The sequence below is a fragment of the Anolis sagrei genome, chromosome 4 (genome assembly GCF_037176765.1).
Source record: "Anolis sagrei isolate rAnoSag1 chromosome 4, rAnoSag1.mat, whole genome shotgun sequence".
Taxonomy (NCBI): Eukaryota; Metazoa; Chordata; class Lepidosauria; order Squamata; family Dactyloidae; genus Anolis; species Anolis sagrei.
The window spans coordinates 48020291-48040714 of NC_090024.1; the positions used below are offsets into that span (position 1 = coordinate 48020291).

The window sequence follows — 20424 nt, forward strand, 5'->3', positions numbered from 1 at the left end:
TACTCTCAGTTCAATGTACAAAACCACACAGCAAATGAATAGACAAAGATCCAGACAGAACAATCTTTTTCTGTCTGATTTTCAGATATGAAGAAATGGCAACCTTGGTGTTTTTACTACACAGTGATGTCTGATTTTGACATAAGATGAATGAAACATTAAGGCATAAAGGGGCAATTCACTTCTTCAGCAGTGTGATACCTTGGTCCTCTCCTACCATCTGCTTTAATCTTGAACGTCATGCAAAATGTCATACAATTGAGATGAAATGAACACAGCTTTGACTTCAGTTGTTGACAATTTTGTCATTGCATAGATTTGGAGTTAAGAAATGCCATTGGCACTGTATGTCAATCTTTCTGTATATTTGTGAATTATATTACAGATAGGAAAGGAACATTCGGGCCTAAAGGCTGTGACTGAAATTTTGCAAGATATCCAGTACAAGGTAAAATATGGTTTAAGGGAAGAAGAAGTATTTGTTTCAATGAATAATTTGGTCATTTAAAGTTTGCTAAAAGGATGGTGTTGTATAAATATATGTTAAAATTATAGTGGCTGCTTTGGGCCACCCCCAGGTACTATGGAAGTATTTGGGCATTGAATTGTTGCTGTCTGTAAACTGCCTTGAATTGCCCACAGGCTGAGAAGGGCGGTATACAAATATAGTAAATAAATAAAATTAATATTTGTATGCTCTGTTCCCAAACTGTGGCTGAGGTGGGAGCAAAGTCCTGACTGTCCAGTCAAACTAAACCTGGTCTGACCCTGGATTGTCACCCTTTCTGATGTTTGTTGCCAAAACAGCAGCCAAAGGACCCAGGAGAACTCTTGGCTATTGCCGGATGCCTTTGGTGATATTGGCAAATGCGCCCATACAACCTGGGGAAAGGAGGTAGTGACCCCTCTCCTTTACCCAGATTGTATAGGTGCTTTTGCGGATATCAGCAAAGGCATCTTCCAATGGCCAGGGTAGCCAGGAACGCTGGAGATTTTTGTGCCAGCTGCTGCAGTGATTAATGTCAGGAAAGGTAATTGCCATTCACTTTTCTCTGCACTATGGACTTCACATAAAATGGATGGTTGCACTGGCCCATGTGAACAGTTTGACTGGCCTAGCTGATCACACCAACCTTGAAGTACAAGGTTGCTCCTAAGTTTCAGGGAAGCTCTGAAGCATTTCACAACTTTCGCTCATGTGGGTAAAATTAGGTTAACCTGTATTGCCTCTTGTAAGGGGCAGGGAGTTCCCTGAATGTTGTGTGATCCTCCAGGACTGACTTCTGGCCCAATTTGGGGGATGTGGCCCATGTAGACATGCTCTTGGAGATGGGATCCAAGTCTGATCTCAGCATTCATTTATGTTTCATATAAATCTTATACATGTAGACTGAAGTTAATTTTATATCTTTACACCTATGATCACACTGATTTTAGACTAGTACAGTGAACCCCAAACTTTAGTCCTCCAGATGTTTTGGACTTCAGCTCCCAGAAACCTTGAGGTGTTTTGGACTTCAGCTCCCAGTAATCATTGCTTTGGCCAATGGTGAGAGATTCTGTGGTTCAAATCAGGGAAACACTGGATGACATTTTTTCTATATAAATATCCAAAGGTATACATTTCCTGATGTCACTTTATCTGTGGCAATTAAAAACAGCCAGAACCTATAAAAAAGCTTCAGAAAAATGTTTGGAGTTTGAGTTGTGTACTAATAAACTAGATTTGTTAACTACTAAAATACCATGTTAAGGGTTCTGATGGGAAGTTGTCTATTTCTGTGGGGAAATTATTAGTAGAAATTCCAAGGAGGAGAATAAATGAATTATCAAGATGTCAAGCTTTCAGAAACCTTGCAATGAAAGTTCAAACAAGGTTTTGCTTTTGATGCTTCGCTTGTTTCTTCGGGAGTAAGCCCCACTGAACCATAACAGCTTAGTTTTGAGCAGCATATATTGTCCGTTATAGAAAATAAGGATGGAAAGATTATTCTCAGGTTTTCTCATCCTAGACAAACAAGAAAGAGTGTCTTGAGACATTGAAGTACCCCATTGAAAAAAGAGAGACATCAACTACTGTGAGATTTTTTGCACTGTTTTTTGTCTAGAACACATTGTTTTCAGTATTAAATATTATTTTCATTAAAAAGTTCACAAAAATCCTGAAATTTCAAAAACAATGTGCAAAACCTCTCATAATCTCACTTTCCAAGGAGAAAGCTCTTGAAATATTTTATTATTGCAGGCCGTAACAAAATTAATGAAGAGTTATTTCATAACTAGAAAAGTTTGATGGTTTTCTCTACTGGATTGTACTTTTTCCTCCTCACCAAACTGCATGCTTTTTATTTAGTGTGGCATATTAGAGTCCGTTTTCCATGAGCCATAAAAGCCTTAATTTACTCCTGCTTTTTCTTAAAAGAGAAGGCAAAAGCAATTCTTATTTCTGTCAAATTTACAGGGGAAGTCAAAGACAATACCATGTTTTAATCCCAACTCACTATTACCAGGTAAATGTTTATTGCTTTTCTACGAAAACTCTGTTGTAAAAGGTGCATGTATAGTTAACTTTCATTTCAACCTCCTACTTCTCTATAAATCCTTTGGGGGTCTTTCAGTGAAAACAATATTTTTAACTCACTGGTGTGCTAGCAAAGGTAGCTCCGAAAATGGTGTATCCCATATAAATAGCAGTGGTGATGAATGGTCTCTTGCCAGGACAGTGCATATTGAATACCCACTAGGTAACGTTCATATTCTTCACAGAAATGAGTAATAGTTTTCTAAATACCTGTCTCTAAACTGTAATTCCAGTGGAATCCAGGCAATCAGCATATATGCCCATTAGCAATTATAAACTGTCAAAGGTAATTTGTATAGTATTTTTTACTGTGCAGGATGGTTTTGTAAAACTGATTATGCTTGTTTTGGATAGAAATACATTGGTATTATTCATATAGTATGAGGTCTTGCTTTTTGCTCCATATCTGTATGCTGTGGGCTAATAAGTATCCACTTATTCTGTGCTAAGCACATACTCTCTGCAAAAGGCGATTAACTGTGGGAACTGGAGAAATGTGTAACCATATTTGCACAAGAAAATCTATGTTCCTGTAGGAGACAACAACCCCCCACAAAAGTTTGTGATCTGTTCCTTTTTGTGTTGTCTCAGTTTCTTCTTCACCCGTAGGTCCTGAGGCTTGACTTCAGTTCCCCTGATGCACAATGTATTCTTCATTTCTTACTCCCAGGCCTCACGTTTTCTCGTTCCCTATAGTGGAGTTTTCTAACAGGCATCTTTCTGTTTGCTGAAGAAGGTCTTTTGTTGAGGGTTTCAAATAACAGTTTCCATACATTAGCATGGCAATATAATGGTCCTTGCATAGTACTGCCACCAAGTGGCAAGCACAGTTTGGACTTCACGTTCATTTGTGTATTGCTTGGTGAGGGCTGAATATGTGCTGAACTGGGGTGGTGGGGTGGGGTGGTGGTGGTCTTTGCTATGTAATTATACAAGTAAAAATCAGAAATGTGGAGATATATTCTGGGGAAATACCATGACCGATAGAGCTTTACATGGAAGATGATACCCCATGCCAGATCAAATTGTAGTCTTTATTTGACTCTTCCTGAAAAGATCCTGCACATACTTTTTACTACAGTTCTATAACCAATAGTGTAATCTATCCAATCCTTTCTAAGCTGAGGTATAATTTGAGGATGAAGTACATCTATCTGTACTCCACCAGAGTATGATGTTGTCCTTGGGCTACAGCTGGAAGACAATTTAGACTATGGATACAATACTGGATCATGGCAAGAACTGTAAAATTTCCAGAAATTCTGAGACCATAAATAATCATGGCTTCAGAAATATATGCAATATTAAATTTAATATTAAACCTAAACTTATAACTGTTCCAGCAATGTATGATACATTAGCAATGTCAAATGTTTCATTCATAAACATCCCTTTAGTCAGAATATATTGCAAACCGCTGGGTTCTATGCACACATATCCTTGTTTTTCACTTCTGAGGGGGAAAAAAGAAAATAGAAATCACAAATTTTGTAATAAACAAAATAAAGTATTATTTGGATAGCAACAGCATAAAACAGTAACAAATATAAAGCCAAGGTTAGAAGAATATTTGAACATGAACTTTAACTCAACATAGAAAATAACAAATATTTCAGTTGTTTCTTGTTACCACTAAACAATGAAGCCCTCCCCGTATACTCTTTCATGAAGACAGCAGCATCTTCTAGGTGCAGCAATATATCATGGATTCCAATGTTGCTCTCTAATTCTGTAGATTGTCCTGCATTTACATTTTCATGCTACACAGTTCCTGCCATTTTTGTTGAATGAGAAGTCTTAAAAGGAATTTCATTCAATCTAAACAAGAAAGAAAAATCTTATAGGGTCATTTCCATAAAGTAAAGGTAAAGGTTTTCCCCTGACATTAAGTCCAGTGATGTCCGACTCTGGGGATCAGTGCTCATATCCATTTCTAAGCTGAAGAGCCGGCGTTGTCCATAGACACCTCCCAGGTCATGTGGCCGGCATGACTGCATGGAATGCCGTTACCTTCCCGCTGGAGTGGTACCTATTAATCTACTCACATTTGCATGTTTTCAAACTGTTAGGCTGGCAGAAGCTGGAGCTAACAGCGGGAGCTCACCCTGATCCCCGGATTCGAACTTAATTCATTTCCCTACACTCTCTAAAATTTTGACCAGAAAAATCAAACTGTTGTTCTTTTATCCCTAAAATTGTTTTTTTGTTGTTGTTGTTGCTGGGTCTTCATATTTTTAATCAGTCCCTTCATCTTGAAATTGGAAATAATTGTACAAAAGTGGCTTTCATTGCTGTTTTCAAAATAGACTGTCTAATTCCAGATCCATTATTACGAGATTATTGGGTGTACGAAGGCTCCCTCACAGTCCCACCTTGCAGTGAAGGCGTTACGTGGATCTTATTTAGATATCCTTTAACTGTATCCCAACTCCAGGTAAGTGCAGTGCTTATAATGATCTTAGAACATAATTTGCAGTGAAAGGTTATAGCGTGCAAATATTTTACAGGGCATTACATTTACTTTACCCTGAAGATCTCATTAGATCAGTTGGTACATGGCTTTGAAAATAAAGGTTAAATCTTTTGTGTCACTGAGAGCAAAAGAAAGGTCAGAAATGAGATGTGATTGTTACCAGTTATTGGATGCATTGCAATATACAGGAAATAAGACAAAAATGTCACTGAACAAAATAGACATTCTGACAATTAAAGAAAGAAATATACAAATACACAAATAGGGCCATCATGTAAAATTTGCTTTTAAGTAATTACTACTACATGTTTCACTAGAGACATGGATGAACTCTGTTCATGTATTCAGTACCCAATAAAAAGAATGCCAGCAGATCTCTCCATAGGCCTAGTGGCTGTTCCAGTCATGGACTCTGGCTAATGCCTGACTGGGTTTCTGGCCATGTGGAAGGAGACATCCATTCAAATTGATGTTGAATGAACCACAGCATAAGCGAGAGGGAGGGACGACTAGTTTATATGCTGTAATTTAGCAAAGCTTGGAAAAATTACTGTAGGAATATCCATTTCCCAGACTCCACCTGGGTGTAGCATGACAGTAACATTTCTAAACTGTGTGGATAATCTAGTCAGTAGATTCTTAACATCCCCTTGATCTGGTCTATGTCCATGGGAACTGACAACCTAAGGTTGCAGAGACTCCGATTCTTGACAGTGATTAATTATTATTGCTACAATCTGACATTGTACAAATGTATATTTGAATCACATATCTCTTAATTTGTGGCTATTGTCATCTAATATTTGATCCAAAATGTATATTGAATTTGATGGAAATACAGAACTTTGAATTACATGTCCTCTTCAGATGTAGGGGATTTTAGTAGATGAGAATATAGGCATTGACATAACTTGGTTTCTTTAAATTTGATTTTGTTGTCAAGAACCTTCAAGTCATTTGTGATTTAATCATAAGCCTGATGCTCATGTAGTTTTCTTGGCAAGAATTGTTCAGGGGGATTTGCCTTTGTCTTCTTCTGAGTCTAAGAGAGTATCATTTGCCCAAGGTCATCCAGTGGGTTTCCATGGTTGACTGAGATATGAACACTGGTCTCCTCCAATACTCGAACCATCACATCACACTAGTTCTATAAGTTAGCCTTCCTCATGCAACTGGCATGAAGGATACTGTCCCATGGACAGTAAAGGAACATTCAGTTACCAGTTCAGTCAACTATTGTAAATGAAATGGAGAAGAAACCATCTTGTTCTTTACCACAAGCAACAAAATTTTTGGGCCTTCTGTGAAGATAAGAGGGTCTCACCTCCAGCGGCATTAGATATACATGTATATATATATGTGACTTCAAGTTGCCTACTACTTAGCAAATGTGTTTTCTGACAATAAGACCATCAGCTAAAGTGTTCAAATAATTATTTCCTTGACTTATTAGATAGAAGAGTTTCGAAGACTGAGGACGCATGCTAAAGGAACAGAACTCCTAGACAGCTGTGATGGAATATTAGGAGATAACTTTAGACCAACACAACCACTTAGTGACAGAATCATAAGGGCTGCCTTCCAGTAGCAAAGACACATATTAGAAGTAATTATAACCTAGGTAAGTTTTAAAAACTGAATGGTGTAAAATGGAAATTCTGTACTGACTTCGGTTTAATGTGTATAGAGATACAGTGGCTTCTTTGGGGGAGTTTGCAATGGAAAGCTATGATATGCCTATGCCTATGTTGTAAAGCCTTCTTGAGTCATCTTCAGGTTTGAGAAAGGCAGGATAGAAATATTGTAAATAAAATAAATAAATAAAATTCAGTTAAAAACCAATATGACAATTGTATCCAACTTCTGGTCTCAAATGAAATAGAGTCATTATATCAAAGAAATCAACAGAACTAGAGTAAATCCATTAAATCCAACTGCTAAACTCAACTAGAACAAATTCATTAAATAAATGAAACTTACGTAAGTGTTTATCCCCATTGATATACTGGGTCTACTTTAGTTGGGATGAAAAATAGGTTTTATGCTATTATATGCAGATTTATAGTTTGATGAAGAATTTTTATTTTTATTTCTACTTTGCCTTAATGAAGGTAATAAGAAATTTGGCTTATTTTAACAGCTACGAATAAAATTTGACACTATATGGGGGATTAATAAAAATATTACATATTTAATTCATTTTAAATGCAGCTGCAGTTACATTGTGTCCAGCTCACTAGGAACAAGAGTTCTGCTCTGTTGAACGGTAATCATTAGGGGTGTACAAAACTTCATTTGTAATTCATTTGTCATATCTAATTTGTAAGATTTGTATATACAATCACCAGGGGGGGGGGGTCCATGCAAAAACCTAAAAATCAAACACTCATCCAATACTTTTCATTTGAATTCTGTAGACCTTGGAAGCCTTCCAAAGTCAGTTTCATTTTCAGCATAAGCAAGTGAGGCGAAGCCAAAAAACCTGTCATTCCTCTTTAAAGGAACCGAGGAAACTGTGAAGGAGACTGAGAGAACACAGAATTATGGGAAATATAGTTTGGGAAGATGAGGACCACCTGTGACAGAGAATTCAAAAGGCCCTGCCTTAAATTACATTTCCCAGAGTTCTGCTGGCATCCCCAATGTCTATCTGTAGCAGCAGCCAGAGTTTCAATTATTGAATCTGCAAAGAGGACTGACTGATGCTAGGAAATCCCTAAATTGGATATGGATTATGTTGTGCTGTGTGTCACATATGTTGTGTTGTGTGTCAAGGAGATAACTGTTGTGGCTTTAATTTTTTTTGTCAAAACCTTAAAAAAAATCCCAAAAATCAGTAGATACATAAATCATTCTGAAACTTGGGGGGAATGATTCCCTGCTATCTTGTGTATTCAATGAGATAGCTGTTGTAGTTTCTTTTTACAAATGTTGTTTGTAAACTTCAAAATTTTCCTAAAAATCAGGCCAGGGTGTGGGTGGCCATACTCAACCTCTGGCTCAGACTATCCAGTGCACCCTTTGGTCTTGCCCCACTAACCATGAAGGATGACTTCCAATCCACATGGAAGCAGACGGTAGTATCCAAAATCTCCTCATTGGGATTTTCTCCAGGTCTACTACTCGCTATGGATTACAATCAAGCCAAAACACTTATTAAACAACGTATCACAGACACAGAGCGACAACTAGATCTGGCCTCGGTTCCAACCTTCCTTATCAATGATGACAGCAGATATCTTTCCTCTCCTATGGCATATTTAACAAACTTAGAGGTTCTCATTCATCGAAGGGCTTTCATCCTGGCTCAATACCATGCTCTCCCTTCAGCTGTACTCAAAGGCCGCTACAGGAAGATCCCTTTCCCAGAGAGAGACTCTGCCCCTGTGACTCGGGTCATGTAGAAACAATAGAACATGTGCTCCTCCAGTGCCCGTTCTACAGGGATATCTGTGCCAGGCTTATCTTACCTCTGTTATACAAGCACCCAGACCATTCAGGACAATTTTATACCTCCATGCTACTTGCAGATATTAATTCAGCTACAACCTACAATGTTGCAAAGTTCTGTGCAGCAGCATACAAAATCCGTCAGGGAATGACTAGTCCCAAAAGTTAACTGTGTGTCCAGTAATCTTCTCTGAATCTAAAATTTGGTGATGGATCTGGGCATTGTATGTTTTTACTCTGCTTCCCCTTCCCTTCTGCTCCCTCACCCATACTGTGCTTCAGTAGTTATATTTATATTTTTAATGTACCAAACATACCAAGTTTGTATGAAAATGTGACTATTTCATGTGCTGGTCAATGACTGAAATAAATGATTTGATTGATTGATTTGGAACCCATTCAATTTTGGAAATATTTTAGAAATGATTCCCTCCCCACTCCCTAATTTAGTAATGAATATTCCAATATTTTTTTCATTGATTGCACAGGCCTAGTAATATATTTACAATACTGTATCTGATTCTGACCATCATACTTTAAGAAGGTTGTTGCCAAATTTGAGAATGCCTATAGAAGATTTCATATTGGTTAGGGATGTGGAAACCAGGTTCTATATAGAATTATTGAAAGTGCTAGGTAGGTTACTTTAGAAAAGATAAGATTAAGGGAAGATATAGCTACAATCTGATCTTAAACACTGTTATGTAGACCTGTTCTTTCCTCAGAATGGGCAGGACTAGTACCAGTGAGCAGAAACTGCAAGTAAATGGATTTCAATTGAACCAGATACAAGTAAGCTAATGTTCTTCAGATGTTTTTAATAGTAATAACAACAGGCAAACATTAAGTGTCTTGTTACAATAAAATACAATGAGACACAAATGCACAGACAAAGGCAAAGACTTCTCCTTTCATTCCTGGCTCTGGAAATCATACATAGTAAGTATGGTCAGAAATTACATATTATTAGAGTTATATACTAGAATATCTGGAGGATATCAGGATACCTACCTGTAAGCTCAACAGTTGGAGAAACTTTATTTTGGTGAAAACTGTTAGATTATAGAAGAAATTGCTCTGGGATATTGGCTAGAGGTATTTTAGTAGTATGGAGATAGTTATTGCTCATAGATGCTACTTAACATATTCTGAATTGACAAAGGAATCAATAGTTGTCTGCCTATTAATTCTATGAGTCTATAATTAGACAATTATATAAACAACTATATTCCATAATGTGTGTCATTATCATTTCCATAATAGCTAAAATAGTCCCTGAGTTGGCTGTTTTATACATACCAGTACAACAATTAGCAGGATCCAGGACATTATATTGTCGAAGGCTTTCATGGCCGGAATCACTCAGTTCTTGTGGGTTTTTTCGGGCTATATGGCCATGTTCTAGAGGCATTTCTCCTGACGTTTCGCCTGCATCTATGGCAAGCATCCTCAGAGGTCTGTTGACCTCCAGGACATTATTTTAGTGGGATAGGAACTGTATAGTTGATCATCAAATGCCTGTCTTTACTTGACTGCAAAAAGATAGTAGAGAGAAGAATACACTTGGACCATTCCATCATCACTGTTGATCCCATTGCTGCTGCCCAGTTTTTACTCTGAGACATAACATAGGTTTCAAACCATAGTTCAGACCAGAGTCTATCTCATTCAGGTGGAATTAGGGGGCATGATCTTGCTTCCCTACACATATTCACTTGGCAGGCCCGTAGCCAGGATTTCGTTTCGGGGGGGGGGGCTGATTTTTTTTCAGGGGGGAGTTTCGAGGGGGGGCCTGAGTTTTGGGGGGGGGCTGAATCTGAGTGAAAGAGGGTCTAACCTAGCAAACCTTTTGTATCGTTATCCCAATACCCCCATGCATATGGGATATTGAGTATGGTGATCAGATCATGATATGAATAAACATAACAGTTTAAATAATGCACCAGTAAGGCCTTTTCGCGAACCATCATGAGAATTTCGGGGGGGGGGGGCTGAAGCCCCTCAAGCCCCCCCCCCCCCGGCTACATGCCTGTCACTAGGGATTTATTTATGAATAGCCTCTGGGTTTCCACCATCTCCTTTTTAAAACGTGGGCTGATCTAGAACAAAGTAATTCACCTAGAGCTGCAAACCATTTGTCTTAAGTAGTATCTGGTGCTGAATAGCAACTCCTCAGTTTTCTTTGTTTTCCCAGAAATAACTGGGTTTTTCAGCTAGTGATTTCATTAGTTCATGGATATGCCTGATAAACTTGAACCAACACTTAAATAAATTAGGCTGATCCAAGTCACTGAGACCATGACTATTTTTGTATTCTTTATATATTACGTTTGTTCCAAAGATTTGACATGCATGCATAGTTTTCACCCTTCTCTGTTTATGTACACAAACAATTCCATAAGGTAGGTTAGATGAGCTTACTTTAACTGATTCAGTGTCTTTAACAGATGAGTGACAATTTTAATTTAGGTTGTCCCAGTCCCAATCCCAATGAGTAAGTACTATATTAAAATGTATCCATGGAATAATATGGCATATAATATTAAAATACATAATCAGATGTAAATGAGGGACACAATTTTATTACAATGAATAAATAGTATATGTGGAATGGGGTATTCATACATATAATCAGTGAACAACTAGTTCTTGGGATAAATTATCTGATTTTTTTTAAATGATGAAAGGTTTAACATTTGCTAAAATATTATTTTAAAATTAATATAAAAACATTTAACTTTAAGGAAGATGACATATTTATGATGCACTCAATTCAATGGGTTTACTCCAGCTGGAACCAGAAATTGGATTTGGGCCTATATCATCTCATGCTCAATAAACCCATAATGAATACTTTAAACATATTTTAAAACATTTTATATTTATTTCTTTAATACAGCGGATGTGTGTTTGCCAGGATAGCTTAATTTCATTTAGGTTTTTTTTCCTGAACAAGTAGTCCACTTGAACAAGTGTATAATGTGTAAATTCAATTACAGAGTAATTAGCTACTCAATCACTCTTACATCACACTTGGGACTAGCAAAAAAGGAAAGGAACTACTGTTCACAAATATATTGAAGATCAGTGTTAATTAGTTTAGTGCTAATTGTGGATGAGAAGGTACGTGCTTGCCCTAAGAAAGATTTTGGCAAAAGCTGTTATAACAGCAATGTTTAAGGGTGTTTGCTTTTAACATTGTAACACGAAACCTGCATACATAGCCCAAATTAATTGATGTATTTCTGTTTTCTTAGGGCGTACTTGGCTCTGCATTTTTCTAAGAACTTGGTTCCATGCTGTTTCTGAAATCAGTACTAACTTTCTTTGGCAACATTACCTGGTCAATTGCCTAGCCCTGATACAAATAATCCAGCCATTGTATGAAGAATATTATTAAGGATCCTTTAGATTCCAACTCAAGCAGGGTGATGTCTTCATAGAATGCAACTTATATCCTAATGAAGGATGTAACCTATATCCATTATAATCATCACCATTGCAGAATACAGTTCATTGATAATAAATGTTTGTGACAGCCACCAGTGTGTCTGAATTAAGCCAAATGTCCATGTTGAACAATGACTTGTGGTGCCAACTTTCTGTTGTATGACAGAGCAGAGGACTGAATGCACCATTGCTGGACATTGCTATCTGTTGCTATCGGACCCTCATCAGCAGCACATTCCCCTAAATAGGGGACATTTTATGACTACACAGCTTTAGTTAAGGATAGCATGAATTAATGCCTGGAAGAGGTAATGGGCTGAATGAAGCAAAAACAAATTGAAACTGAATCTAGACAAAACAGGTGCTTGCCATCAAGGGTCTAAACCTAGGCATGGAGGTGTATCAATTAGTTCTGGATATGATTACATTCCCCCTGAAAAACTGTGTTTGTGCCTTAGGAGTGCACCAGGATCCATTTCTTGAAATGTCATCCCTGGTGGATGCAATGTTCAGGAGTGCTTATTTATTTATTTATTTATTTATTTCGGCCTTTCTCACCCCCTAGGGGGGACTCAAGGCGGCTTACATCTGGCACAATTCGATGCCCACAATTACAATAAAATGCAATAACAATAACACAGTAGATTAAAAACAGACAATTAATACAGTATAATATAACACAATGCTTACTAGCAGCTTCAGTTGATACACCAGCTGCGCCCCTTCCTAGAACTAGAGGATGGTAGTCCACGTGCTGGTAACATTCTGCAATGCATTTTACATTGAGCTACCTCTGTACGCAAGTTCAGAAACTCCAATTAGTTCAAAACACAGCAGCCATATTCATTACAGTAATATCTAGGAGTGAGCATATGCCCCTATACTCAAGTCACTCCACTGGTTGCCAATTAGTTTTTGGGAAAAGCTCAAAGTCCAGGTTCTGACCTTAAAAGCTCTACATGGTTTGGGTCCAGGATACCTACAGGATCACCTTCTCCTGCACAACCCTCCCTTTAGGACCCTCTAGTGGGCATTTTCTCCCTTTAGGACCCTCTAGTGGGCAGAACCCGACTGGTGACCATCACCCATAGGACCTTGTCATTGGTTGCCAAAAAACTGTGTGGAATGAACTCCCAAAAGAGAATCAACAGCTAAACGAGCTGTCAGAATTTAGAACACACCTGAAGACCTATCTTTTCTGGCAGGCCAACCCAGTCTATGATTTTTAAATCACATTCTATGTTTATTGTGCTTTGACTTTTATCCTAAGCATTTTAGTACATGTACCTTTTAATATATGCTTTTATGGTTGCATTTCAACTATTTTAATATGCGATTTTGTAGATGTATTTAACTGTATTTTGCCCTGCTTTGAGCCCAAATTTTGTTGTTGTTGTTGTTGTTGTTGTTGTTGTTGTTGTTGTTGCTGTTGCTGCTGCTGCTGCTGCTGCTGCTGCTGCTTGTTCTTCTGGTACTGCTACTGCTACACAGGGACAGCAAATAGGATTATCTCCACTCCCCCTGCTGTTGTTATCAAGTTGTTTTTCATAAGGATCTAGATAAAAATGTGGGGTCTAGATTGCCCAGTGTCCCAAACACTGGGCAATCATTGCAACATCACTCAGGGAGAAGCAGTGGGACAGTCTAAGTCTGAAAAATTATTGAATTCCCAGTTGCCTCATTGTGAGGATCCTGGACTCTACAGTCTTTTTGCAATCTGCACTGTTATTTTGGATACCATACAGAAGAAACGAATACTTCATTAAACATATTCTAATAAAGATATTTGAAGATAGTAAAAAAAGAATATTGGTTCAGAAAGCAAAAACCAAGATGGCACCTGAAAATGTTTTCAAGTTTCTTTTAAAGGAATGATATCTACTTTTCTAAATAGAAGGATAGTCAATTTTAGCTCATTGTGCTTCAGAGCCATCTGGAAGAACTCAAGACTCTAAATAGTCAATTAAATGGATATGTTGTTAGATGTTACCTTGATTGGATTGAGATGTCATAAACTATTTTGGTGTATACAAGAAGCCTAGAATAAACAGGACAGAAATGCTATCTTGATCATGTCAAGAAATGTAAAGACTCAGTCCTTGAGAACCAACTTCTCCTGGCTAGCAAAATAGCACACAAAATAAAGGCAAAGCAATGATCTCCTATAGCAGCAGTACTCATACTATTGTGGAAACTGATTAAAGGAATTTTCAACATGTAGTGTATTGGGTGTTCAAAGAAAAGGGAGGAAAGCACAATATCAATCTATCAATTTATTGGATTTCTACCCTGCTTTTCTTGCATGCTGGAATCCAAGGCACTGCCATTAGGCAAAAATGCAATTGTATAAACTTGTACCATGTTGGATACGATTCAGTGTTTATTAATGTCAATTTAACAGCAACAGGTATAATAACAATAAAATAAATAATTCAGATATATTTCTGCATGACATTCTTATGCAGTTCTACTTATAAACAAGTCACTCTGAGTTTAAGATTGCAGATAGGTGTGTGAAAGGCAGACACAGTATCTAAGAAGGCCACACATAGTACATTGTGTATTTGTTATTATGTGCTTATATACCAAGCTACAATATTCTTGGCACTCAAATAATATCAGGAAAGGAAGTGATTAGCAAAACAGACTGATGTAATCTATAGCACCTAATGTTGACTTGGCACATTGCCAAGGGTGTCTGGGTGTCTATTTTTTTTACCTCTAGGGAGTTATTGCTCATTTCCTCAAGGAGGCATGGGGTCTGGATAGAAGGAAGGAACTGAGGGCATGGTATTCAGTGGGAACATTACAAATGTTTTAGTTAGCTCTTTTCTTTTTTGTCCAGAAGGGAAACTGAATGGTGTACTTTAAACAGTGGATCCCTTCAATAACATAGTTACGGAAATATCTACAGATCTATATCCCATTGAAAATGTTAGTGCTTCAGTTTTCTGTTTTTCTATGAAAGTAGACGTTAGATTTACTCTTGGAAAGAGGACACACAAATTGATGGAAGGTAATAAAAACCCACAGTCCATAGAATGCAGCAATTCTACAAAAATGTCAGGCATAACAGAGAGTTGTACCCATGAGTTCCACCCCATTACCGTTTGTGGAGTTTCTTCTGATTTACACCACCACGAGAGGGAAGAGTCAGATCCATCATATGTTGGAGAATATATCCTGAAACTTCTACCCCTGCTGTCATGAAACTCCTTTCAGTTTTCACTGTCTCCCTGCCTGGACATAAACAGTCTTTCAGACTCACTGTGGAATTTCACTAACATAATTGTTCCATTCTCTTTGCAGAAAGCAGAAGACAATGCACCCACAGTGCCCTTGGATGAGAAATGGAAATGTTTGAGGCTGCTGCTTCAGTTTCTCCACAAAGCCTGCTTTGTCTGCCTTCATCTAATTCAGACTTGATAGACAGCTGTGACAGTTGGCCTGTCCACATGGTCCAGTGAAATTCTGGGAATGAGCTTTATATTACAAGAAGAAAACACATTAAAACTTCCAACTTGCTACTCTTAACGTTTTATTGCTTATGACATTCAGGTTTTGCACAGCAGTGCTCTGTAGTGTCTTCAGCTCATAGTATGTTTGGTGAGATGATGATTACTATGAACACACTACACATTATATTTACCCAGTTTTTTTCACATGGCAGTATTTGAATGCTCTTGTCTTCTTTTTGTCCCTGAAATATTGTAAGTAAAGAAATATAAATTAATGGCGTGTTATACAATATTAATAATTTACTCACAAATGATAATATATTATTAGAGAAATAATTATATTCTTAATAAATTACTATCTTAACTCATCTTAAAATAATGCTTTGAAATATTTTTCTTCACAATAATGAAAAGGTATTTGACCAAATTCAGTTGATTTCAGTACACTTCAATTGAGGGTTAAACATACTCACTATGAATGGAACAAGCTTTATTCTAGGAATAAAGCTTGTTCCAGCAATGGAACAACAAGATACAAATCCTGATTGTTTAAATAGCCATTGTAAATAGGTGTTTCAAAAGTTTAGTCCCATGGCTATTATACGTGTTGACTCGAGTCTAATGCAACATTGAATCTAATGCTCAACTCAATTTTCAAAACCCTGAAAACGAAAAAAGTATTTACCATATTATGCAAATCTTACGTGCATCCTAATTTTGGGAAGGTAATTAAGTAAAAAAAAAGGAGAAGAGGTGAGTATTAGATTTGAATAAAAAATACGGTATATTACATTCAATGAATTAATGGGATGTATGTAAGTGTTATTATTCCCTTACTGTAACTGTACTCTAGTTGAGACTTGCAACTAGATTTAGGCTATAACATTAAACATATGTAATATTTAGAACATTAAAACACTAGAGCAAGACATATTTTGTTAAGGCTATGGCTGACTAAGAATTTTGTTTCAGTTTCTTTTTGAATAATTTACCAAAAGTTCATAATTTCTTCATTTATAGAATCGAAAAAGTGAGTTTTAGAAAAGTGGGATGTGGAAGCAAAAAGTTGACATTTCTTTGTTTCTACAAAATATCTGATAGCAGGTTATTACATCTGGAAATGGCCTCCTTCAGCTGGACCCCTTCAAAGCCGATCCATTTTGACTCAAGTCCTAGTCCTGAATATTGGTTGCATATTTCTAAGGTTCATACTATCATTGGAAATCTTAAAATATAGCTGTAAATTATTATTTTTTCATTTTGGCCCTGTCAGATGAAAATGATAGAATTATAAAGCTGAAAGAGATTACAATGGCCATCCAGTCCAACCCCTGCCATATGTCAGTCAAAGCACTTTTGACAGATTGTCAGTCAAGCATATTTCCAGTTTCTGCTTGAAAATGTCCATAGAAAGAAACTCCTCCACACTCCAAGGCAATGTATTCAACTACAGAAGCTCTTTCATTTGGAGTGTATCCAAATAAAGGCATGTTTATCATCTTAGATAAGTTGATGTTGTTATAATATTTATTTTTGCTCTACTTTTTTCTCACAGTTCAGACAAAAAAAAATATTCACATTTAAAAAGCAATAGAAGTAAAATGCATAAAAGAAAAAAAAATTACAATGGAATTGAATTTATATTAAAACAAAAAGAAAAATGTGATGTAAATGAATAAGTAGCTGTTAAAAACAACTTCACTAGCCCAAAACAAGACACCCTAGTCTGTCCTTCAAAACAAAATCTGTTTTAAAAGCATGAATAAAAAGGTTTTAACCTGTCACTAGAAAGACAACATAGCAGGGGCAGTTTTGGCCTCCTTGGGAAGGGAGACTCTTGTGTCCTCACCAACTGTGCTTGTGATCCTATTGGGACTTAGAGAAGGACGATTATTCTGAAAATTATAACAGATGGCATATATGTGGCTTTAAATGACAAACCTGAAAAATTCAGGTGCTTCCAAAATCTGTGCCAAAGCAGGTTTTAAAAACTTGCTTTGGTGTAGATTCCCGTCTTCACTCCCCCCAAAAACCTGGGCCTTCCTGGGAATGGGGTAGGGTGGCTACATGGCATCTTGATTAAAATTGGGATGGCATGCAGTCATCCCTCCCAATTTTCCTCTAAAAATTAAATAAAATTTACCTGTCCATCATAACTTAGCTCTTTGCGGCCTCCTGACACACCAGGAGATTGGAGGGTGGGGGTGAGGAGGGATTTTCCTCCTCTTGTGGCTCATCTTTTCCTTGTGCCAGGAGGGCATAAGTAGCAAAGTTATGGCAACCAGGTATATTTTATTTCATTTCTAGGCAGAAATTGGGGGTTTGGGGGAGGGGTGGTGTCCTCTTGGTCTTTCGGGCTCTGGGAGCCCAAAAAACTGAGATGATTGTGTAGATTGGGCTTGGGAATTACGTGGCATGGTCCCTGGGTCCAATCCACACAGACCTGCTAAGACCTAGATCTCACCTTACTTGGAAATATTTTTAATTTACAAGATGGAATATTAAAAATAATTTTCAATATGCCAGTAAGTTAGTTTGGTGAATCCTTTAATCTAAATGTGAGTAGAGAGCCTTGCTCAGAAGCTGATCATTGTTCCACATGACTGAAGCTGGAGCCAGTGAGTTCAACACTAATGTTTGAGTAATGATGATCAGTGGTGAAAGGGAAGAGTATATTCAAGTCCTTTCCCTTTTGCAGATGCTCAAATATTGATGCTGAAGAAGTTGAATCAAGGGCCTTTTCTTCAATGCCCAACTTTGAGCATTGGAGATTACAATGTTAAGGCAGTACCAGAAACTCTAATAAACACAGGAAAGCAGCACAGGAAAGGGAAATGATAGTTTCTTTAAAAGAGAGACACTACGTCATTTGCTCTGCAATCCATTCTACATTTCATAGCTAAGATAGTATGGAACAGAACTAGATAAGAAACGTGTTTTATTTGGAGATTAAATATACGAGCTCAGAATCTAGTCAAATCTATAACATTTTGCTGTTTGTGTCCAGTTTCTTGGTCTAAGGGGGCAATTCTCAGTTTGGATGTGAGATGGTTATTTAATTGAAATTAAAGATTTAATTCCTAGACAGAGCATGCATGAAGGAGAAGGGGCCATATCTTGAGTAGTTCAGAGTAAAGGTCCATGGTTCTGGGGTAGATCACTTGATTGGCATGCAAAAGATTTGAGGTTCAATTCTGAACATCTTTAGGCAGGGTTATAGAAAATGTCTGGCTGAAAATATGGAAAATTCGTATGCGGAATGTGCACTCTCTTCCAAACTATGCATCGCTTGGTATAAGGCAGTTTCCCATGTTAGCTGTATTACAACTTTAATCATTAATGATTAAGTGTTAATATGTTAGATGTAATTCAAAAAGTCTTGATCACATCAAAGCCAGCATTCAGTGGGTTCACAAGTACTTCAAAACACATGTAGGCAACTCATGACCTTCCAGGTCATTGCTTGGAATGCCCATCAGCCCTACCTAGTATAGACAATGGCAAGAAATCATGGGAATTGCAGTTCATCTAGAGTATTCTAATCCTTAGTTTATGACAGTAGATATTAATATATATACACAGAGTCCCAGCAAAGGGTGTCATGATACTCAGTCACTCAACTCCTATTGATTTTAGTAGGATTCATGGGACACTGGTGTGGACCTCATCACACTAGTGAATGAACCCACTTTGAATCTGGTTGCTGCCTCCTGCCAAATTTTGGGGTTTGTAGTTTAGGGAGTAGCCTTTAACAACCTCACTAAACCCCAAACCCCAGAATTCTGCAGGAGGCAGCAACCAGATTTAAAGTGAATTCATTCTCTAAGTCTGATGTAGTAATATGTGTCCAAAGCAATGGGAAGTTTTCTTCATAAATCTGTGAATGGGAGATAATTTCCTCTGACCTTAAGCAAAGTAACCTAATTTTAACTTTCAGGGCTAATATGTAGGTTGGAAAACAGTTATCTTTAGACTAGAAATGCCCCCATACTTTGTAACACAACTCCCAGGTTTAAAAGTGTGTATACATTATAGAAAGTTATTACAAAATGCATATACTAGAAGTGTGTATAAAATGTTTTGTATTACAGGAAAGTATATAGAAAATTCACAAATCAGGAAAAACTTTTACCCATAACATACACATCCACATCCACAATAATAATCCTAAAATCCACAAAATCCTAAAAAACTAAATGACTCAGAAACAGATTGATTTATGCAATATTAATTGTATCAATAGGTTTGCAGAAAGGCCAAGCTTTCAGAATAGAATTAAACTGAATATGTAATGAGGGATTATGTATCAGCCCTTCTGCCTTTATTATTGCTCTTCTTTTGTAGACAGCAAAAATTTAAAGAGCCAATCTTCACTATCCAGGATGGGTTTATATCCCTAAGAAGGTTGTTCTCAGGTTCTCTTTCTTCAAACGTGGAGAGTGTTGATGGGAGTAGGGCTAGAACACTGCCCGTACATGTGTTCAGTTTGACATACAAGCTGCCTGCCTGCCTAGAGCTATAAATGTGTAGAAATAAGTACAACTTTATTAAGTTCAGTAATGCTTGCAGCATATTCTAGACACATACTTGGCAAAGTGGGACCAACCTTTGCTTTCTTCTCTCATGGGTATAATCTATAGCACAAAATGTATAATCATTGTGTTTATTAAGTGTCCGACAAAGTAGGTGTTGTCCAACCATTAAATAAAAAGAACTCTAGTAGCAGACTTATAGGAATGTATAATTACTCTGAAAGAAGAAGCAAAAGGAGGGGGACCGAATAAAGGAAAAGAAAGAAAAACACTAGGAAGAAAAGAAAAGAGAGCTAAGAGCTAACAAAATGAGTCAGGGGACTTCAGAACTGACAAGTACAAGTTAACAATGCAGAATTAAGTTTTTTTAAAGGTGTATGCAGAGGAAAATGGAAACAATTCCACATACTGGAAGGGAAAAAAGAAAGAAAATTGAGGCTCAAGCAAAATGTTACATTGGAGAAAATTGTAATTTGTATG

General features: G+C 37.2%; 1 protein-coding gene across 2 annotated transcripts in view; it reads left to right on the top strand.

The window, feature by feature from the left end:
* CA8 (carbonic anhydrase 8) overlaps positions 1-15481 on the top strand; it is a 60755-nt gene extending 45274 nt beyond the window's left edge. For both annotated transcript variants that reach the window (XM_060775372.2, XM_060775371.2), the window contains 5 exons: positions 386-448; positions 2462-2510; positions 4903-5015; positions 6508-6675; positions 15264-15481. In XM_060775372.2, the coding sequence (XP_060631355.2) occupies positions 386-448; positions 2462-2510; positions 4903-5015; positions 6508-6642 (360 nt within the window). In that variant the 3' untranslated portion in view covers positions 6643-6675; positions 15264-15481. The remainder of the gene's footprint in view (positions 1-385; positions 449-2461; positions 2511-4902; positions 5016-6507; positions 6676-15263) is intronic.
* The last annotated feature ends 4943 nt before the right edge of the window (positions 15482-20424 follow it).